The sequence below is a fragment of the Diabrotica undecimpunctata genome, chromosome 2 (assembly GCF_040954645.1).
Source record: "Diabrotica undecimpunctata isolate CICGRU chromosome 2, icDiaUnde3, whole genome shotgun sequence".
Classification (NCBI taxonomy): Eukaryota; Metazoa; Arthropoda; class Insecta; order Coleoptera; family Chrysomelidae; genus Diabrotica; species Diabrotica undecimpunctata.
The window spans coordinates 65,680,475-65,704,507 of record NC_092804.1 but is presented as its reverse complement, the minus strand read 5'-3'; the positions used below and the strand labels follow the sequence as shown (position 1 = coordinate 65,704,507).

General features: G+C 31.3%; 2 protein-coding genes across 4 annotated transcripts in view; one reads left to right on the top strand and one right to left on the bottom strand.

The window, feature by feature from the left end:
- Window positions 1-1,921, bottom strand: part of LOC140433329 (uncharacterized) — a 29,959-nt gene extending 28,038 nt beyond the window's left edge. For 2 of the 3 annotated variants that reach the window (XM_072521359.1, XM_072521361.1), the window contains exons 1-2: window positions 1,594-1,921; window positions 1,444-1,536 (exon numbers count right to left, since the gene is read on the bottom strand). In XM_072521359.1, the coding sequence (XP_072377460.1) occupies window positions 1,444-1,536; window positions 1,594-1,668 (168 nt within the window). In that variant the 5' untranslated portion in view covers window positions 1,669-1,921. Of the gene's footprint in view, window positions 1-1,443; window positions 1,537-1,589 lie in introns of all 3 variants that reach the window. The other variant, XM_072521360.1, reaches the window with a different exon arrangement.
- Window positions 1,922-4,035: 2,114 nt separating this feature from the next.
- htt (huntingtin) overlaps window positions 4,036-24,033 on the top strand; it is a 131,193-nt gene continuing 111,195 nt past the window's right edge. The window contains exons 1-5 of the mRNA XM_072523043.1: window positions 4,036-4,235; window positions 4,294-4,477; window positions 4,563-4,838; window positions 8,215-8,356; window positions 16,484-16,819. Coding sequence (XP_072379144.1) covers window positions 4,150-4,235; window positions 4,294-4,477; window positions 4,563-4,838; window positions 8,215-8,356; window positions 16,484-16,819 — 1,024 coding nt within the window. The 5' untranslated portion in view covers window positions 4,036-4,149. The remainder of the gene's footprint in view (window positions 4,236-4,293; window positions 4,478-4,562; window positions 4,839-8,214; window positions 8,357-16,483; window positions 16,820-24,033) is intronic.

Below are 24,033 nucleotides of genomic sequence, written 5' to 3'. Positions count from 1 at the left end.
TTGCATTGATTGCACAACAAACAGTTATTGTTACTCCACGTTCCCCTGACGTAATTTTACCAAACTTGCTTTTCACCTTTGCATGTAATGATCTTCTTTGGCTTATCTTCTTCTTCTTTAGATGCAAATCCACTAATGGATGTTAGCGATCACATTTTCCATTAATTCTCTATTTCTTGCAATATGTATCAGAGATAGTATGTCGTTAATCCCTGTCCATTGCCTTATGTTTCGGAGCCAGGACATTTTCTTGCGTCCCATTCCTCTCTTGCCTTTGGCTTATGGACAGTGGAAAGTCCAGTTTCGTCTACGCTCCGAATTGCTTCTGGTCCAATTCCATAGTTTTCAAGAACTGTCTTTCAATTACCATAATTAAATTTAAAAAGACTGGCTGAAGGGACAAGCTTAACCAAGGGATGAGCCATAATAGACCTCTTAGGTAGGAATGCATGGTATCGCCTTAAGCGATACTCCAGAGATATGGCGAACTTTAAGCGATTGTAGCCTTAACACGGTAAGGGCGCACGACTTAAGACCATTTCGTCCCAACACGTCTTCGCTCTAGACCGCCTAAACGTAGCTTAACATAGGAAGATCAGTAAACAGCAAAAGTAGCTGCTGAGACGCGGACTGAAGAGAACCCTCAAAACACTATAACCACAAAAGTATTAAAAAAAGGTAAAACGAGACCTCGAGAGAATATTATGTCTCCCTGCAACAAAGGAGATCACTAAAAAACCTAGGAACATTAACTAGGAGACTAAGTGGTACATATAGCAATATCAAAAAAGTATTTAAGATGGTGGTAGTATACAGACACCATGCCGATACTTAACTATATCAGGTTCAAGCAGACCTGGAAAATTGGAACAAGTAGTGGAGGAGGCTCATATTGAAAGTTAGAATCAACTTCCATAGCTCAATAAAACAACTGTAACTATGGTAAGCTAACTAAACTATGCTAATGAGTACACTAAGAAATAGACTGTAGATTTACTGAATGGACTCCAATAATCCTAAGTGGGAAATTAGGAAAACAAAAAGTTAATCTTAAGGCGGCACACTGGATATTATAGACTTGGAAAGGTATTCTTCTTGACTATCAAGGACCGTGATGTCCTGAAGGCGAACTTCTCGCACAGCAAGGAGTTTCAGCAAAACACTATTGCTATTAGAAGGTTCGATGGAGCTTTAATTTAATAGCTCTGGGTTTACCAGCGCCAAATAAGTGGTCTATCGGGTGGAGAGACTATACGAGTACCTATATATGCCAAAATGTGTGTAGATGATATGTTTTTTTATATGGTTTTGATTTATTATAAGTATAAAAAAACCATGAATAAATCAAGGACTATACATATAAAATTAAGATTTTTCGTAGAGGTAATTGATTTATACAATCAACGTCTTAAATATTACTATTATTTAATATTTACTACTTACACTACTTTTTATTGTAGAATTTGGTATTGGTGTTCCAGCAATAAATCTTGGTGTCCTAGGAGGTGAAGGTTTTGTGAAGAAGTTTCCTAGTGTCTAGAATGACAGATTTAAGCAATAAATTCTATTTAGAAAATAAATTATTTTACCAACATTTTTTCTATGATTGATATTAATATTTGGCCGATTGATTTTCGTTCTTGGTTCACTATTAATTTTGTCTGGCATTTTAATAATTTTTAATTAAACATTAATCCATTTAAAAATTAATGTCAAGTATCTTCTTCTGCTCACGTTAGACAATGAGCTAGACAGTGGGAAAATATAGATAATATTGGTTTAATTATAATTTCGAATCTGCTGTTCACCTGTTTTTACTTATTTTTAAAAATCTTACTCATACCATTTGAGTTTAACACATCTAGTTCTTTTATATGGCCATAAGGAAAAAATAACATTCGAGTAATATACAAACTTCACCTTATATCACAATATATACGTAACCATTGTGTAACGACCCGTAACTATAAGTAAACGTCACTGTCATCGTTTAAGTTTTCTGAAATATTTATTTTTTTCTTTATTCAAAATAAAGCGACCGACAAAATATTGTGTTTCCGAGTCATAAACTGTCCCATATGAGTCTAGGGAGAGCGCCCACCAAACTGGCGTGACATGTAACATGGCAGTGGCATAGCACTGGCATGGGGCTGGCGCGATCGCCTGATATCGCCCTCTGAGGAGAAGCCCTCTAACGCTTTTAAACGTCAACAATATGAACAAAACTCGTCCGCAACGTCAATTTTGGGTACACCCTTAATTGAAAAGAGATGCAATGGTATAGTAGATTTAATGTATTTAAAGAATTAAAAAATTCCGGAATTGTGTTGTCATAGATACCTGGAAATTTCTCAATAACTGAGACAAAACGAATATTAAATTCTGGACTGTCTTCCATATTTAAATTTTTTAACAAACACATATGCAAAATGCAAGTAGCACGTGGAAAAAAATAGAATAAGCTCTATTTTTAACGACGTGGCGTAGCAAACTGCATGACGCCACTGTCATTGTCATTTTGGTGTGCGCTGAATCATTCGTTTGCATTGGCTACATTTTAAGTAACATGCTAGACGTGCGCTACTTGCTACTTGCCACTTGCCGTGCCAGTTTGGTGGGCACTCTCCCTAGGTACAAAAAACTTTTTGGGATATTTATTTTGCACGTGATTATAACAACATTTAAAACTATCAGAGCAGATGGCAACTTCTACGGCGGGATGAATGTGTATAAAATCGGAGTTTATTTGTGGCAAAAAATTTGCGGCAAGCTAAACTCTTTACCTTTAAAACGGCATTTTGATTTTTGTCGATAGGCTACTTGAATCAAAAGATATCCAATTTTTACCGCCGAGCTCATACACATTTTATTGAACATTGATTTCGCGCGCGTAACTTACATGCAAAATCGACGGTCGCTTCAAACGTTGTTTCTAAGAGAAAGGTTCATTCTACACAAAAAATACTTATAAACATTTTTGTTTACAATTATCTCAGCTACATTTTTTATTTGATAAGAAGAAAAGTGGTAAACTTTTTTGTATCTTTTTTGGGGTCTCAAAATTAATATTCTTGGCGAAATTTAGCTTGTTCGTATGATTTTTAGAGGTTCAGTGGTATTTTTGTCTCTGACGACTGGACTATAGATCAGAAAAATACTTAACTTAGAAAAACGAAATAGGAAATAATAAAAATGCTTGGACTTGGGGATATCGTTTTGAAAAATTTCTTTGAAGCCTCTTTTAAAGATAAATCGCCGAAAGTCATAAATTTTGAAAAAGACTACTTTTTAACAAAATAAAAATCAAAAGAAAAAAAGGAGAATAGTTATGAGAAAATGATGAGAAAAACGAGATATTAGCAAAGGTATATGAATGCTAAACACGTTCTGGATCTCCTGAATTTTCTGTCAAATATCCCTCCTTTTGCATAAGTTTTATTTTAAGCTTTAGTTATGTGTTATGTTTAACTTTACAAAAAATATTTTGTTGAATATTATTTAGCTTATCATAATAGCTACATGAACAAGCACCAGAGCTAGGGACCGGTGTGGCTTTGGCGCGACCTCAGATATAATGTGTATTTATTAGTTTAACTTTACAGCAAAAATATTGTATAAGAAGACTATTTGTAGATTGATTAAAAAATGGCAATAACTTCTACTATGGTTTCTAAACATGCTTTCATTGAACAACCGTAGTTTATGCATATTTCGTAAACCGCGACGTGAAAACAGCACGAGCTTAAAAATCTTCAAAAAGTGGTTATTTGAAAGTATGTAAAATATATACATTCCGTCTCTGTGCCGTACATATTTGAAATTCCAAACAATTTTAAAATAACATTCTGCTAAAATCGATAACTACAAAAATATACATTTAGATATAAGTAATTAACAAATTTAGATTGATTGGGGAAGAAGCATTCGAAAAATTTCTGGATTAAAACATTAATCTTATACCGGTTACTCACTATGTCAAGGACCATTATTGACTTTTGTTATGATTGTCAATTGTCAATTATTGCAATGCAAATATTCACAACAAATGTCACTAACAGGAAGGTGTTTATTTTTTCAGGTATTTTTGTAAATATGTAAGAAAAATACAAGATTCTGCTAAAATAAAAGAGAAATATTGGTATATACAGTATGGCTACACAAGAAAAGCTGCAAAAATCTTTGGAAGCTCTTAAAAATTTGTCTAAATATAATCAAAACTCTTCAGATAATTCTAAGTAAATAATTAAATACCTACTTAATCCTTTTAGATGTATTTTTATATTTATTTTTTAGAAAAAAGGAGAAAATACAATATTGCTATAACATCACAGATGCTATTTCAAATTCAACAATAAGAGTCTCTACAAATTTCCATAGTTTGTTAGGAACAAGCATTGAAGTGTTTTTATTACTTTGTGATGATGAGGATGCTGATATTCGAATGACAAGTGAAGAATGTTTAAACAGAATTATAAGAGTATGTGATTGTACTCAATAATTAAAAGAATTAACACTTTTTTTTTTGATATGAGGTAAATAGACTAGTAATTGTTTGGTTTTAGGCTGCAAATGGTTCCATTGGAAAAATACAGATAGAATTACATAAAGAAATAAAGAGAAATGGCCCAGCAAGGTCTTTGAGAACTGCTTTATGGTTGTTCTCCCTTTTAGCTCATAGGATAAGGCCCCACAAAGGGAAGCCATATGTTGCTAATATGTTTCCTGGACTCATAAAAATAACTGAACGGAATGAGGAAGCAGTACATGAGACTTTGGCAGCTAGTTTGCCAAACATTATGAAAGTGTTAGGATGTTTCACAACAGAAAATGAAATTAAGGTAGCTATTTATTAAGGTTAAAGAAAAGTATACATTCCAACTTGCAATATTAAAGATATATACTTCATCTAATTTACTTGCCGTTGCACGTCATCCGCGTCATAGCCCGTGAAGTCACATGATACCAACACGAAATATTTAGGGGGTAGGTGTGTTCTTTTTTAGAATCACTTTGCCGAGTACACTGGCATTACAGCCACTAGACATATTTTATTATATACACGTAGAAATAATATTTAAAGATTTCTATGAATGTTAACTTAAGGAAATGCACAATAATATGTTTCATTTAATTTGTATAAATGCATTATAAAGCGTTTTTATGAAGAACATTTGTTCAGAACACAATGTAACTGTAAGCGAACGAAGGTGATATTTTGGCATAAATTGGTAACACTTATCTGACAGTTGCGGTGTAGACTAATGTTAATAAGTAATGAAAAAGTGTTGTTTTTGTTTAAGTATTCCATTTTACATCTTTATATGACGCATACAAGCGGCTCAAATTGTTTTTAACAAGATTATTTTTTAACTATTGTTTTGTTTCTATTTGTTTACATTAAATATTAATTTGTTTTGTTATATAATCCACTTTTGCAATAATTATGTGACCTATTTGATTTAAAATGGATTCAGGATTTTTTTATACTTTGGCAACTATGTCAACTTCGATCTCTGTCAATGATAATGATGTGTAACGGTAAGTAAATTAGATGGACTGTAAAAGTCTTAAAAATGTACCAATGTAATATATTTCACATATTACTAATAGTTCTTGACGCAACTTTTTGACGATATTTTCATTCATTATAAATTTCTGTTTGTGTGAATATGATTGTTTATGTCTTCTTGGCTTATATATTTAATAAAGTAGAGAGCTTTAACACTGTATTCTATTTTGTCTTTCTTTTCTACTTCAATAACTGGATACTCCAATACCATCTTACTTTCAGTAGTCATTCCTCTCCTTTAAAATGACAATTTTAATTCCATTGTAATCTCCAAATCAAATTTTCTATATTTCTAAATATCAGATGTGCAGTACTATATATGCAAAACACTGATGAGACTACACCATAGTGCTTTTCTTTCCCACTGGGTGAGAATTAGCATAATCACTTTTCTGTTTATATGTTACAGTACAATGGCCAATCATTTAATTTTTAAATATATGATATATAACTAAAATAGAAAATTGTTTAATGAATTTCAGAAATTAGGAGTTAATTTTCCACTCAACACGGCTCAGTCTTGAGCTTTATCAATAGAAGTATGCATGACAGGTTGGGAAAATTCTTAACAAGCCTAAAATACTTACAGTTCTTGAGGTCTCTGCATCGTACCAACACTCTGTGGCAAATGGACTTGAATCTGATACCAAAGTCACAAGAAAATAAACATTCTTGATATTCCATTTTTATCATCTTCTCCCATTGGAGGTTCGAAATCATTGTGAAGATTCTAACTTTATTCACAGCTGTCCTAAATAATTAAGTTGAACTTATATTGAGCATATTCCCTTAAATTTTTAAGCCAAGAAATTCTCAGTCTTCCAATGTTGCGTTTCCCTTTATCTTTACTTCTATCATTAGATGTAGCATCTCATATTTGGTTTCCCTCATTACATGATCAAAATAATTCAGTTTTCTTTTTTTCACTGTTCACATTATTTGCTGTTCTGTGTTCATTTTGCAATACTTTTTCAACGTCCATGCTTCTAGGTCATACAATAATGTGAATTACTATTTAAATGGGATTAAGCCACAATTAAAGGTTAAAATACATTTATTGACGTTTCAATTTCCACTTCAGAAATCGTTCTCAAAATACAAATATTAGTAAATTAAACAAATTTTGTTTTGTTTAAATTTAAAAAAAAAATATGTTCAATTTACAATTTATTAATGTTTGTCTTTTGAGAACGATTTCTGAAGTGGAAATTGAAACGTCAATAAATGTATTTTAACCTTTAATTGTGGCTTATTCCCATTTAAATAGTAATTAATTTAAAATGCCACAAGAAAATAGCTTCAGAAGAATACAATAATGTGGAGAATACATAGCATCGTAATAGCATCGTTTTTAATTCTAATATTATGTCTCCATTGGTTAGTAGTTTTGTCATTTCTAAGAAGGTAGTTGCTATTTCTATGTGGCATTGTATCTTGTTTGCTTGTTCTGGGTCTTTTGTTATCCATATGACAAGGTATTTATTGTATCATACTTTTTATATTATTGTATTAAATATACTTAAGACTTTCTCATTGTTGTTATGTTTTTTAGTGTTTTTCATAAATTTTGTTTTGGTTAAATTTATGTTTTTTTCATCGAAATTACATTTATTATTTACATGTTTTATTATATTCTGTAAATCATTCAAATTATCTGCAATTATAATTGTATTATTGATGTAGCGCAAATTATTGATAACTTCTCCATTTATTATATAAATATAGCTTCTGTTCACTCAAATATAGCTTCATGGAATATGGCCTTACTATATATATTAAACAATATGGGAGACAATACACAGCCCTGTATAACTTCTCTTAGTATTTTTACTTTTGATAGTTCATTATCTATTTTTATTTTAACTTTTTGAGTTCAGTATAAATGCATAATTATTCTATCTTTTTCATCGATATCTTTCTTCCTTAAGATGTCAATAAGTCTGTCATGTTTAATATTATCAAATGTTTGTCAAAGTCAATAAAATAAGTATACATATCTTGATTCACATCCATACATCTCTGCATTAGATTACTTCGATGACAAACTCTGGAAATTAGGATGCAAGAAATGATGCCAGATGTAAAAAGACCCGAGACATATTAATAATAACTGTAGTGATATTACCGATTTCAATGATTTTCTATGTGTGTCCGATTTCAAAGTAGTGCATTCAATATCATATTAAAATTTATATATTTAGTTATTAGTGTTCCTACACAGTACACCTATATCAGAATTATAAACTAAACTTAAAAACTGTTATTACTAAAGTTTAAACTTCTATACCTACTGATTTTCACTCACACTTACAAGTTGAAATATTTATAAAATTTTATTTTAAAATTTGTGATTTTTATCCAATATATAACATTGTAAAAAAATTTCCTTACATAAATTTTTGAAAGCAACTAAGACAAAATAGTCTAAAATGTATCACGGGAAAGACCTAAAAGTGATCTAGCTATGAAATTGGACTTATTGTGAGTCTAATACCTTATCTAGTAGTAGAAGAGTCCAATATCTAACCATTTAACTTGGAAAGTTATCACAAAGAAGTTGGTTCAAAAGACCTATAAAGATTCTTTACATATTTACATTTGAAGTGTATATAACAGAAGCTATTATATATGTTTTAACCTTTCAGGCACTGCTAAAAGCGTTTCTATCAAATATTTCCAATGAGTCTACAGTTATAAGAAGAACTACAACAAATTGTGTGCTTACATTGTGTATGAATTGCAAAAACCCATATGTTTTCATGACATATTGCCTTAACACCTTATTAGGTAATGTACCAAAAATTTCAATGTTTTATATTAATGCATAATTTATAACCAAGCATAATGCGGTTACCATAACTCCTAAATAAATTAAAATCAAACAAATGTCATTTAGATATGTTAACAAAATTAAAATTTTTACGCTTTTAGTTGTAAGTATTGAAATATTCACTTTGTTTACATCCAATAATTATTCAAATAAATTTACAGTTTCTCAATATAAACTGCGAGGTATACGTTAGAGATATAGCTAAATATTAAATAAACAATAATACCAGAATTATACAACTGTATAAATCAATTAAGTCACTTATCTACATAAAAAATTAGCACTATTTTTTTATTTTTTTATTCGGAGAAATAAATAATTAAATTAAATTAAATTTATAACTTTGTTTATAGTTTATTACCCCATAAAACAAACTGAAAAATCACTTGAAAAATCGAAAAATTACTGGGCAAAATTTTTTATCTCAAATATCTGGGGGAAGTTAATAGAAAGGCCATATTATCTCGTAGTTATCTAAACTTTTACTGCGTCGTGACATTTAAGCAAAAAAAGAGACTTTTTTCATTCATTTGAATATTGTGAAAAAAGTATGCATTCTAGATAAAAACGTACAACAGACGACTTTCTTGAAAATACTGTCTTATTAAAATGAGAATTAAAAAATGTTTATAAACGAAAAAGTTAATGCAAATTAAATCCGAAAGTAAGCATGTTTTTCAATTGTGTATAATTATTAAAATAAACAATAAAAATATTTAAAACATATTTCATAATGTGAGATTTTATGTACAATGGGCACAATCGGTCAAGTAGTTTTTTAACAGTTATATTTGTTTATCTCATTTGAGAGAATAAAGGTCATTTTCAAATAGCTGTACAGGTGCTTTGTCAATACTTAGATTGTTTTTTTTTTGTCTGATTCTCTTTATAAGGTCTCAAATTTTGTGTTTTTTTAAAACTAATAATTTTTAATTGTTTACATACAAATAATTGATGCAGAATGGAGTACCATTATCATTATATTGGCAATATCTCTAACTTATGCCGCGCAATATATATATATATATATATATATATATATATATATATATATATATATATATATATATATATATATATATATATATATATATATTATATATATACAAGAATTACTGGATATTAGTGACTGTCAATATAAACAAACAACACAGTTTATTAGGGTTGCAGTCAGAAAATTGGCCGGGATGTTAATGAAACACTCTTATGACTTTTCGTCTAGCTTTCGGAATCGTTTTGTTCCTTTTTCAAGACACTATAATAAGAAAAAAGTGTAAATATTTATAAAATATCACAAATCTTCAGTGCAACTTACTAGTCGTTGAGATTATTTACAAAAGCATAGACACTCAACATTAATAACAACACACATAAAATATAAAATAGTGGACAAAATACATTTAAAATTCTTTAAAATTTAGGTACAAGTAGTAAAAATTTTGTTGTCATCTTTTACTAGTGTGTTTTAACTCTGGTACATAGAGAACAAAAAAGAAAAAATCCTATGATTAAAAAGTAATTAGGTGCATTTAATATCATGTTTCTTTTTAAGAAATACTAGAGGCCCATATCGTATATTATATCGTAGCGATATAAAAACCAAAAAAATAAATGCATGTGCATTGACAGAACATGCATTAACGTTGAAACATGAATTTAATTTCGAGGATTCCTGTATTTTGGCAAAGGAAAAGAACCATTCAAAACGTGTTTTCTTGGAAATGTGTTCCATAAAATCAAGTACATCTTGCATCAATAAAAAGTCAGACATAGATAAACTGAGCAACATTTATTGTTACTTACTGGAAAAACATCCAAAATAAAATTAATATCTACCTGTACCCGTACCCACACAAATTACAGTTATATGCATAACATGTTGCATACCATTAAGACAGGTTTAAACATTAAAATCACCTAAGATGGGCCTCTAGTATTTCTTAAAAAGAAACATGATATTAAATACACCTAATTACTTTTTAATCATAGGATTTTTTCTTTTTGTTCTCTATGTGCCAGAGTTAAAACACACTAGTAAAAGATGACAACAAAATTTTTACTACTTGTACCTAAATTTTAAAGAATTTTAAATGTATTTTGTCCACTATTTTATATTTTATGTGTGTTGTTATTAATGTTGAGTGTCTATGCTTTTGTAAATAATCTCAACGACTAGTAAGTTGCACTGAAGATTTGTGATATTTTATAAATATTTACACTTTTTTCTTATTATAGTGTCTTGAAAAAGGAACAAAACGATTCCGAAAGCTAGACGAAAAGTCATAAGAGTGTTTCATTAACATCCCGGCCAATTTTCTGACTGCAACCCTAATAAACTGTGTTGTTTGTATATATATATATATATATATATATATATATATATATATATATATATATATATATATATAAGTTATCGACCCATAAATTACGAACTAAGCTTTAATGAGGTAATGACCCAAGTCCAGTGAACTGAAGAACGCTAATTAAGACAACATACGTTCCGAATGTTATACATTGTACTTTTAATATTATATTTCATTCTGTATAAAAATCATATTTGTAAGTTAGTCTAGATTCTGCAAATATCGTAGTAAAACCTATTGTTACTATTTTGTGTTAAATAAATATTTTTTAAAAATATAGTTTTGGAAAACTCTAATATATTTGGCGCAGTCAGATTGGATGGTCAAACGGGCGTTAATGAATATAACTCTCGGTTCGTTTCTACGATTTTTTGACCATTTGAACCATATTCGCGAAGTGAATTCCAATTGGGCGAATTAAGTAACCTGACGAGAAGATTCGTACTTCTATACCGGAGGGACTTTCAAGTGAATATTGTGAGTGTCTCTAGATCCAGTTCCAAAGCAAGGTATTCCATGGACAAGATCGCTACATTACTGTAAGTGAATTAATGTCATATAGAGAGCCTAATTTAGCACTAGATACTGATTATTCAGATACAGATTCTGACTCAATTTTAACTAATTTACATTTTAATAGTAATAATAAAATAATTTCAGAAATATTAAAATTAAATAATAAATTTAAAATGGCAGTTCCACAATTAAAGAAAGAATACTTAGATATGATTCCAGATTTTGATGGAAATCATACATTACTTCCTAGATTTTTAGAAATTTGCGAAAAACTTGTAAATAAATTTTATAATGCTGCGGATGTAAATGATTTTCAAAATGAATATTTGATGTCAAGTATAATAGCAAAAATAAAAGGCGAAGCCGCAATTAATATTTCTTCTTGTATTCTTAGAACTTGGCAGGATTTAAAAGATGCTTTGATAAATTCGTATTCAGATAAAAGAGATATTTATACTTTAAGCATAGAAATTTCAGATTTAAAACAAGGCAATGAATTCCCATTCGATTTTTATAACCGAATTCAACACCTATTAAATCATCAAATATCTGTTTTCTGAACATATGGTTGAGATTAATATTCTCGGTAGCTTTTTCCGAAATTTAGCATTAAGAGTACTGTTACGTGGGTTAAAAGAACCTCTTGGAACCCTAATGCGTACAAAGAATCCTCCAGATTTAAATTCTGCATTAGGCATTCTGACAAACGATTTTCAAATATATCTCGAACAAAATAATTCTTCTCACAGTAAAAATCCCAAACATTATCAAAATAATAATTATTCATCCAGGCCAAAATCCAATTTCCGACAAAACCAACAAATTATACATCAACCCAAAATTCTATTACATTTTGTAAACTAAAAACATTACATCCTAGCATTATTAAGTCCAGTGAATTATATAACGAACTCCAAAAAATTTCATCACATTATAAAACACAACTACCCTTTGAAGTAAAATATGAAAACATTTTAGATTTCGAAGCTATTTTACAAATAACATGTAAAATAGAAAAGAACCAAATACAATATTTTCTTTCAATTCCTATTAATTATGAATCTAATTTCGACTTTTATAAATTATTACCAATCCCAACTAAAAGTAAGTCAGAATTTGTTATCATGTTACCAAACTCAAGATATTTATTAAAAAACGAAAAAATAACAATTCCTCTAAATGACATTTGTACTTATGGTAAGATCTTTCAATATCCTGGTTATCTCCAAATCAACTACGAGCACTCATGTGAAGATGAAATTCTATTTCATAACATATCCACACACTGCCAATACTTAAAAGCGAAAATTCCATTAAACTATATCGAAATTATCCCAGAAATTAACCAATATTTAGCTGTCTTTCCTAAAGAAGAAAAAAATACTCATTAAATGTGCAGAAGAGACGCAAATAAAGATCCTAAACGGAATTTATCTCATAGAGAACACACCATGTAAAATTATATTCCAGAATAAAGAATTAACCTTTCAAGATGTCACATCAGGACAACCAATGATGATAAACGTACCACAATTAAATCTCGACATTCTTAAAATAGCACCAATGGAAATAACGCTAAATTCATTAAAACTTAAAGATATTCCAAATCGTGAATTAAGACCCATATTACAAACTACGCCTGTGTATCACATTCCAAGTATTTGGACAACTCTGTTGTACATTGGAATAATTATAACAATTATTGTTCTATTCAAAAAGAAAATAACGAAAACGAAGAAAAACAATTCTACAAAGAAGGAAAAAGAAGGGCCAACAATCGAACTTCCACAACAGGCTTCGTTCTAGGAGAGGAGGAGTTATCGACCCATAAATTACGAACTAAGCTTTAATGAGGTAATGACCCAAGTCCAGTGAACTGAAGAACGCTGATTAAGACAACATACGTTCCGAATGTTATACATTGTACTTTTAATATTATATTTCATTCTGTATAAAAATCATATTTGTAAGTTAGTCTAGATTCTGCTTTTATCGTAGTAAAACCTATTGTTACTATTTTGTGTTAAATAAATATTTTTTAAAAATATAGTTTTGGAAAACTCAAATATATTTTTATATATATATATATATATATATATATATATATATATATATATATATATATATATATATATATATATCACAGCTTAGAAAATTGAGTTGTCATAAATGCACCATAGGCAAATATTTTAAATACGACCCTGAACGTCGTAGTTCATAGTCGTAGTCGTAGTTTCAAGTGTCTGCCGTATGGCGTTAGTGTAGAATGTCACGTTTTGCTAATTCGCACGTCTATCGCAAATTCCAATCTAAAATTTAATGAGTTAAGTTTTATAGGCAATTAGAATGCTTATTGAAAATGGCGAGGTAGCCGAGACGTTTATACAAGAATAAACATGATGCTTTTATTTATGGTTGTTTTTAATGTGATATTGTACTTATTTCCTATCTTTTTCAAATTTTCTAAGCCCCTTACATATGATATTGTTTTCATCTTTAAATCCCTTTTTGTGAGTGTTCCTAGATTGTTTGTGGTGTTTTGTTGTTTCTGTAATGTTTTTATTATTCTAATTTATTGTTTTTATTTATTATTAAAGGTTTTACACTTATAACAGTTATAAGTTTATGTACAGTCTTTAGTTGTACAACATAACTAATTTATTTACACTAAGAATTATATAATTTATCTACGTGCGTTACATTTTAAAAACTCGACGCAGAAGACTCGACGAAGAGCCCAGAAGGTCGCTCATACTGGTTTTATTCGGGCCTGCTTCTGGAAATTTCAAATCGCGGGTGACTCATCATAATTCAGGTAAACAGGTCTTTCAACTGAGCGCCGAAATAAGTAGAATAGAAAAGATATTAGTAATAAATATGTTTACAGTTTTGAGTCATATGAGGCGTCATTATCTATCGTAACACTTCCTTTCTCCATCTTGTGAAATTCCTTGTTTAAAAATCACAATGGGTAGTCACTTTTGTCAACACTTTTGTTTAGTTTATGATGGTGACATAAAATAAAGGGTGATGCATTTAAAAATACACAAATAATGACTTTGCTGTTTGACTTACCCTGTTGTTTATGTAGGACATATTGAAAATAGCTGGTTAATCGATTAAAATCCTAAATAGAAAATTAAGTATACTATAGATAGATGATGGTAATTAGAATAACAATTGACAGATCTAATAATTCTATGTACGTAATTCACACTTTTGAATGCGGCAGATATCAGAAAGATGAACATTGGCGTCAACGTAGCGGTGCAGTAGCATGAAGATTGACGTCCACCGGGAATTAAAGATATGCTGGACACCCTTGACGATGGGTATTTAGCGTAGCGGTACAACCCATTGCTTGTTTGGTTGTGGTTCTGTTCGCGTGTTCTGGCTTCTGACGCCCCCGTCTGTACGGGAGGAATACATATTTACATAGCGAAAATCAACTAAGGTGGTATTCCTTCTGTTTAGAACCTCTGCACACAGTAAAGATAGTGCAAACACTCCTGACCATGGAGCTGCGCGAAGGCGGAGTTAAAATTCACGTAAAGGCAGAAACGTTCTATTGTAAGTGGAATTATACTGTGCATAGTACAGTGTGTTTCACATGGAAGTGGTAGCCCAGGGAAATAAGCATTTTTTCATGACACTCGTCCGGCCAGGCAAACGACAGTTGTTTTGAGTAGTATGGACCTCTGTAACAAAAACCTATGTTTCCTGCAATCGATTTTTTGGACTTAATTAGTTATTAACAAATTAAGGTCAAAAAACGGAAAATTTTTGCTTTTTTCGTCCATCAGCAAAAAGTGAAGTATTTGAAACAAATTTTAGAAGAGAAGAAACTTATAAGTCATATAAAAACCTTTAAAATGCCGTTTTCTAAATGTTTCTATCCTTATTTGTTGCTTGGAAAAATGCAAAATAAGTCAAAAATTTTGGTTTTTTATAAATGTTAATAACTTTTTTGAAAATAAAGTTATAACATTTATATTTCATGGAATGCTGTGCCTTATAGTGCTTAAAATATGGTCAAAATTTCAAAGTGATCAGTCAATTAGTTTAAAAGTTATTTTATTTGTTTATCCCAAATTAATTTTTTTGCATCAATATAAGTCAGAAAATTATATAGTTTTAGTAATTGTATTGATAGTTTCTGGAAGAAGACTTGTTTTATTATTAACATTAAAAAAAATTAGAAAATTAATTTTTAATATTGCAAAATAATTTTGCAAGAACATGTCGCTTTTTTGCTTATAAACAATTAGAATAACTTTTTAACCATTGCCTGCAAGAATATTATTTTGTTATATTTAAGAAGCCTGAATTTTTTCACAAATTTAAAAGAAAAAAGATTTGTCCTAAAATAATTTGCGACAAAGTTAGCCTCTTTTTTTATTTCATTCATAACAGCTTTGTTTAAGTCATATTATAATAAGATAATATATTATAAGTAATTAAAAGATATATAACTAAAAAGGTTATATTTTTAATGAAATAATAAAAAGAAGATATTTTTAAGTAACTACTGAATACTTTTTCACTGTACACCTGTAGTATATTTAAATAGTATTAACAAAATCAATCTTTGTTAAGAATTTTGACAATCATTTAAAAACTATGTGGTGTGGAACAGCCGGTGTATTTGTAAATAATTTTAAAATATGGAGCTTACAGCTAAATTCTTTTTTTGTAAATAACTTTTTAGGTATTTTCTATAATAAGAGATACAACAGATTTTGTCACAAAATTTGATCACCCTGTATGACTAGAGATATACAGAATATATTATGAGAATTTAGACACATAAATTAATAAAATCACTACATTTTACGGTTTTCATTTGATTGCTTTATATACAAATCAAATCATTACAAAAAACTCAAATAATATAATGTAAATATATGTATAAATAGCATAAACACTCATTTTCACGGAATATTATATTACCAACTTAAACGAATATCTTTAGTCTTTTACAGGATAAAATTACTGGCAACGAAAAAAGAATAAAACATTAATTTAAATATTTTTCAACCTAGTAAATAAATTCAATGATTTATTGATTTATTTTGAAATAACCCTGATAAAAACAACAACAAAATACCTTGAAATACAGTAAAAAATAATTAAAATTTAATCAAACAATAACATAATATAATGTATGTATAATAGGTGATATTTTTTAACACTGTACCTTTTCAGATACTATAATTCCAGTCAACGCAGAACATTCGACTTTCCAAATTCTAGGAATAATTTCGTGTATCAAATCTTTGATACAAAATATATTTTCAGTTGAAAACGATTCTAGTCTCCAAAATAAGACTGCTCTCACTGAAAAACTCTTACAGATCTTCGAACTGTGTCTGCATTATTTATCACACAAAGATCATAACATCATAAATATTTGTTTAGAAACGTTGAAAGTACTTTTGGAGTGCCCAAGCAGCCATTTTAGGGAGAGGTTGAATTCTGGTTTTGGATGTCATAGGATTTATTCAAGTGAAAAACTCTGTATATTAAGTAATAGATCTCCAAGTAAGTATACACTTATTTATAATTTAGTACAAGTTTATGAGCATTATTTAAATAAAACAATATACTACTTAATAAATCTAATTAGGACGCACATGCGCATAATTAATATTCTCACAAAATGTGTTTCCTTTTATGTTAATATCCATCAGATTGCATATTAGTCCGAGTAGGGTTTATTATAAATCAAAGAGTTTTATAACATATGGAAACCATTACTAGAATTTCATATTAATTAGCTTATATAATAATTAAAATAAAAATAATGTCGCTAAAAACTGAAATGAAATGAAATGAAAGGAAGGGGGTAAGAGCAAAAAGCCTACGTTCTGGAGGTGGAATCATTTTGGGATTTTTGGATTTCCTGGACCTCTTGTTCTGTTTCATCAATTTATCCTCTATGGGATTTGTCGTGGGAACTACGAAGGAATGTGAGGGGTTCACAGGAGACTCACTGTTGCAAGGCGGAGTAAACCCATTCAGATCAAGAAGGCCTGTTTACACCAGCGTGTGTTACCGGTGAGATCTTTCTCTCTCTCTCTCTTGGCCATACCTACTTTTCTATGCGATTTACCCCGCAGCAAGATCGCCCCTTGTTCCGCCCACGTCAACAGTCAGGTGTCGTCAGCTTTCAACTATTAGTTCTCAAAGGATCAGATACCAAGATCATATATGTTCCGAAAGGTTTCCACGGTTTGTACAATTAAAACTAGAGCTAAGATTAATACTATACAGGAATTAATATTTAACTCAACAGTCTTCCGGGTTGAACCGCGTTGATTATTGCGCCGAGCTTTCGACATTTTCTTCAATGCCTTCTTTATGACTTCCGAGGTCTCAGTCTCCCGAGCCCCCAGAGATTACTACACTGATCACTAATCAATGCTAGGAATAGAGGACGGGCCATTTATACCGTTGATGGTGACGTGGCTTGGGTGGAGGTTGGCGTTGGGGCCAGCTTTGTTGGCCAGCGTGGGGATTGGCGCGGGGGTTGGCGCGAACATTTCTGACAGGATTTTGATTGACGGATGAAGCAGACTGTATTTTCTTTATGAGAGGTCTCCAAGTCGAAGGTATCCGTATGCCGTCATCTCTTTTATTAAGGCACTTCGGCCTTTTTCAATTTCTATGGCTTCTCGGATAATTCTTGGTTTATAGAAGCGGATGGGGGCTATGGTTTTGGAGTTTTTAAAATCAATTTTGTAACCTGTATGAAGATGGTGTTGACCTAGAGCTGAAATTGAGTCGGAATTGCGAACAGAAATGGAATGTTCATAAATCCTATTTTGGATTCTACGATTTATTTGCTGTATATAGGATCGGGGGCAATCTGCACAAGGAATTTCATAAACTCTGTACTGTTCATTGGGAATATTGTCTTTGATTGATCGTACAGGAGATGAAAGTTTTCGTTGGGGGGTAAATATTGTCTTTATTCCTCTTGATTTTGTGGATGCTCCTATTGATGTGATTTTCGCGGTAATCGTTTTGTATGATAACCTGTTTTAAACTAGAGAGCTCAGCTGGTCTACTTGCATAATCGCAAATGCGTATTGATCTGGAGACAAGCGTATTAATGACTAAATTAATTTGTGGAGGGAGATGATGAGAGTTGGCATGCAAGTAACGATTGGTATGGGTGGGTTTCCGATAGGCAGAGTGATGAAAACCTTATGATTGGTTTTTCTTTGTGATAACGTCGAGAAGCCGTAGGGATGAATCAGTTTCCTCCTCCATAGTAAACTGGATACTAGGATGTATACCATTCAAATGGGTTTTGAAAAGACACCGAAGCATCCCTGCCATGGGGTCAAATGACGAATGTATCGTCAATATATAGTAGCCAACATGTGGGTTTGAGCATTGATGTGGATAGTGCTCGAGTCTCGAATTCTTCCATAAAGATATTGGCAATTACTGGAGATAATGGGGAGCCCATTGGGGCCCCATTTATTTGTCTGTAGAATTGATTTTGGAAGATGAAATAAGTGTTGGACATACGATGAAAGATAAGTGGTTTTGCTGGATAGTGTATTTAGTTTTCAGAATGTTTAGAGTTTCGTCTATAGGAATGTTTGTAAAGAGTGAAACGATATTGAAACTTACTAGAATGTCTGACGGTGAGATAGGGTATTGTTTAAGAAGTTCGATGAAATGAAAAGAATTTTTGATTAAAGATGAAGCATTTTCGGCGAGAGGTTGACGATTTTTGGCCAATGGTTGTGTAGGGCAATTGTATGTAAAATGTAACGTAGAGGAATATCGAGTTTGTGAATTTTGGGTAGGCCATATATTCGAGGTGTTCTGGAAAACTTTTCACGAGGAATTACACATTTTTTATGCCAGCTGGAAGAGAGGTTTTGTTGATCATGGCTTTTGTTGTTTTCTCCAGATAGGTTGTCGGATTATTAGGAATTGGTCTGTCGTCTGGAGTATTAATGAGATTTAAGAGTTTATTAATATAAGAAGAAGTGTTTAGGATGACGGTGGCATTTCCTTTATCGGCGGGAAGAATGACTAGATTTGCATTTGACTGAAGTTCTTTCAGGGCCTTTTCTCGTATTGCATCGGGAGATGAGACCTCGGAAGCCCCAAAGAAGACATCGAAGAGGATGTCGAAAGCTTGTAACATTTTTTTAATTAATATATTAAATTATTTTTAATTCCTTTTACCCATGCGGATGATACGCTGATGGTCGTGTTTACGATCAGAAATTTTTATTGGGAAACTACCGAAATATGACTGAAGAATCTACCTAAGTATTTATTTAAAGACGCCGGGTTGGTGAATCCTTAGTTAATCCTTTTCCGGGTTCTTTGTCATAAATTCGGTAATTGTCGTCGAACGCCCGTTGTAATGTTTTTCGGGAAAAACCTAATCTAGGAGATTTGATATTTCATCACGTTTGTAGGTAGAAGGATACCGTTATGTTCAATGTTAATTAGAACTTTTTACCTTCTCAGAAATACATACAACTGGCCTATGATTTTTGAGTGGAAGATACCCTCACCTTTTCTTGGGTAGCTTGGTAAAATTTTAGAGGAACCAAGTTACTTACCGATGGGCATTCGTCGAGTTAAGCCGCTTAACTCACATTATCGTATCTGCTACCTTACCGTCTCTGTGCATTTTCTTTATAAGTGTGTATACACTTGTTTATTAGAGTTTTTTTATCTTACACTATATTAGATTAAGTATAGTTGTAAAGCACCTTTAAGGGTGATTAAATTCAGTGTTTAATACCAGTACAGTATTAACTTCAGTGACTTAATGCAGCAGTCGTCAGGAATTACCGTAAGTTAGCATAATCTTTGTTCTCCACTTATCTTGGCGAGTAACATGGTATGGCATCATATCATCTTCCATTATCTGGACGTATATAACGAGCATACATGTCTTCAAATGTAGTTGAGAATAACTACTGAATTTTGCATTAAATTTAAAGAACAGTCAGTATTTTGTTACGAATCAAATAATCGACTTAACCAAGTGCGGTTTGGTTAAATTTTTATGTTTTCACTTCAGTAACTTTTTTGTATCTTTGTAAATTTAGATTTTATTAATTTTTGTTATCTTTGGTATTTGTTATAATTTTTATTCCTTCTTTTTTGCTGTAATATCTCGAGATACGCCAAAACTTTATTTGTGCATGATTGTGTTATACTTATATCTTTGTAAAGGTATTTTCTAATTATATTTCTGCTTATTTTTATACGTATACCTACCACCATTTCATAGTTGTTTGTGTATATTTATTACTTGTGTTGCATTCAACAGCGTCATAATTTTGTTGTTGAATATATTGTTATTGTTTTATGTATGTATTTTATTTGTCGACTCCTAACAAAGTTCCTGATATAACCATAACTCTGAATATTTGCTTTTTACCTTTAAATAAACTATACCTTTGACCAGTAGAAAGATCAGGCTGATTAAGTTTCGTAGGTAAGTAAGTGTAATACCTTATATATTTATTTTTGTTATGTAGAGTGTTAACCAAATTTATTTAATAATTAACAGTTGATATCTTTTCTTTGGTTTGATCTCTGAACCTAAATATCTTTCTTTATCTCTTTTCTTTTCTAAGGTTTCTTAATTTTCTCCTTTAACCCCAAAAAATTAAGTGGCGCCCTGTTCCCTATCTTATCTTTATTTGGTAATTTTACCCATCTATCTTTTTGTTTATTTCTGTATCTTTTTCTAATATCTCCTATCGTATCTTTACTTATTTCGTCCGTTGGACCCATTCCTGGTTCCAAAAGCTAGTTTCGAACCCACGACTCGCTCTCCACCAACCATCTGGCTGCCGTCCGCAGTGTCTCCATTGGTGACCTTTCTAGCACCATCCAAAAAAGGTTTCCGAGGTTACACATATTTTTATGCCGCCCAAAGCGTGGGGCTTATATCCTTTTGTTTTTTTCTTTGTCCGTTGCCTTTGCTTGTCTTTCACATTTATATACCGCCGAAGCTACGAGAACCCCGATTAGCTTCCGTGTTCTATTTCTATTTATTTCTTCCTGTATTTGCTTTATCTTTATCTCAGTATTCTTTATTTTCTTCTTGCGTTCCGTCTGGTAAACACACTACAAAAGTTCTCCAGATTTATGTATAAATTTTGTAATTAAACCTGATCTTTCTTTGGTATATTTGTACTATTTTTATATTTTTTTATTACCTGTAGACTTAAATTAAAAAATGAATAATTTTGAAGTCAATTTTCTTACTTCAGAGAAAATTAATTATGAGTTAAAAATCAGAGGAACTGTTACGAGTAGAGAAATAAAAGAAAGGAGGAAAATCCTCAAGAGATTGTTAGTTAGGGATAACAGCAATCAATTATCTTTAGATACCTTAGATTATGATAACGAAAAGACTGCCATTAAAAATTCTGTTGATAATATTTCAAAGTTAGTTGAAGAGTTTGAAGATTCTTCAACAGATTCTTGTTTTCGCCAAGTCAAATCACGACTTATTCATTTGTTAGGTAGAATAGATCGTCTCCCTATTCCCGAGCCTTATTCTGACGAATCTATTTCTTTTCGAAATGAATCTAATGCTACCTGTTTGTTATTGGAGCAAGAAATGAATGATAAAGTCATTCCTTTAGCTTCTAGTCCTTCTTCTGTCGAGTATGTCTCTCCTGCTGCTCCGCAGATAATACATGTTTCTTCTCCTGATTCAATATTCCCAATATCTCCCAATATTCCATATTTAAATGGAATGTTAAATTTAATGGTGATCCCAAGACTGTGTTTGATTTTATTGAACGAGTTAATGAGTTATCTGAGTCCCGTAATGTCCCGAAAGATATTTTATTTAATTCGGCTATTGAATTTTTCTCTGGCGATGCCGCGGTGTAGTTTCGCAGTATTAAGTCCTCAATAAGTTCTTGGGATGGACTTGTTGAACTTCTTAAATCCACTTTTTTATCTCCCGATTTCGACGAAGATCTTTGGGATCAAATCAAAGGTCGCAAACAAAAACGTAGCGAGCCTATCGTAATTTTCGCCGCGCAAATGCTATCCCTTTTTAATCGTTTATCTCGCGAAGCATCCGAATCCACAAAGTTAAGGATTATTCGTAAAAATATCTTACCTGAGCATATTCCTCATGTCATTTTAAAAGACATTAATACCGTGAGCTTACAAGCTCGGTGCAATGATAATCGACGCGGTTCAATCCGGAAGACTGTTGAGTTTAATCTTAATTCCTGTAATAGTATTAATCTTAGCTCTAGGTTTAATTGTACTAACCGCGGAAACCTTTCGGAATATTTTATTCGCCTCTACGAGGAGGAATTTTACCATCCCACTAAATCATATAGCAAACTGCTGCTACGTAAGAATCGTCTTCTTTGTGATTTAACATTCCTTAAAGCCTGTCGAGACGATAAAGTCATTCCCAAATTTCTAAAACTTAATTCAACATTCACATTCCAATTGAGACAATCATCTGTCAAACTAAAGAAGTAATCTCCAGTTTACCTTCCGAAGATGCTGAAATAACTATACAAGATATCGCTAAAGTTCTTAGAAACTCAAAGCCTCCTACTCCGAACATTCGAGGAAAATCCGAATTCCCTTTTGGATCCGTACAGTATAAGGGTATACACTTCTTCTATGTACTAATTACTCCATGTCCAGTGTTTCCTGTTTTTCCCCATTTCTTTTGCTTTATGACATATTTTTTACCTTTTGCTTCATGCAGCTTTAAAACTTTGATAAACGCATTACCCCAAGTCTCTTTAAGTCTTCCTCTTCTTTTTTGTATATTTCTTTATATTCTAGATTCTTTTTGCTACTGGTTATTATTGTCACGTCGTCAGCAAACACACATTCATGAATATCAACTCTTTTAAGATTAGCGGTACCTTATATATATATATATATATATATATATATATATATATATATATATATATATATATATATATATATATATATATATATATATATATATATAATGCTTTCAGTCACTGACTCTGGTTGAATGCCATTATTATTTCATTCATAAATATTATAATCAGCAAGGGGCTTAGATCTCTTTCTTCTCACTCCTTTTTTGTAGATAAAGAGTTCTGAACATTCCCAAATTTTAGCTCCAGGTACTCTCTCAAAAGTCATATCCATGTCAACAAAGGGATGTACTTCGCGACCCTTATTTTACAGGGGCACTTTGTTATGGGAGTTTATATACATTGGTCTGAGTATATAAATATAAATCATTCGTAGCAAAATCTGATTCAAAATTATCTGGGATCTGGAATTCAGCATAATCTATTACAGTTGTCAATAATTCAATGATGTTCGAGTGGACTTTTCTGTAATTTTACTGCTTGTGCACTTAGTTACAGAAACACACCTTTTCTTTTTCAATATCTGAAAGCCATGCCACACAAAGAACGGTTATTAAGATGCCTTACTATACTGTGTATTATACAAACCATCCAGACGGAGGAGCACATGCAGGTTCTGCCATTATTATTAAATCAAAAATTACACTATTAACACTATGCAGTCCAACCTTATATTACGGAAAAAATTCAAGCAGCAATCATTAGAATCGAAACAAAACACCTCCCTCAGTGTATCATTAGTCTACAGCCCACCTAGACATCGAATTTCAAGCGAAGAGTATCATGATTTAATACAAACTCTTGGATCCAAATTCATAGTAGCAGGAGATTGGAATGCCAAACACACTACATGGGGTTCCA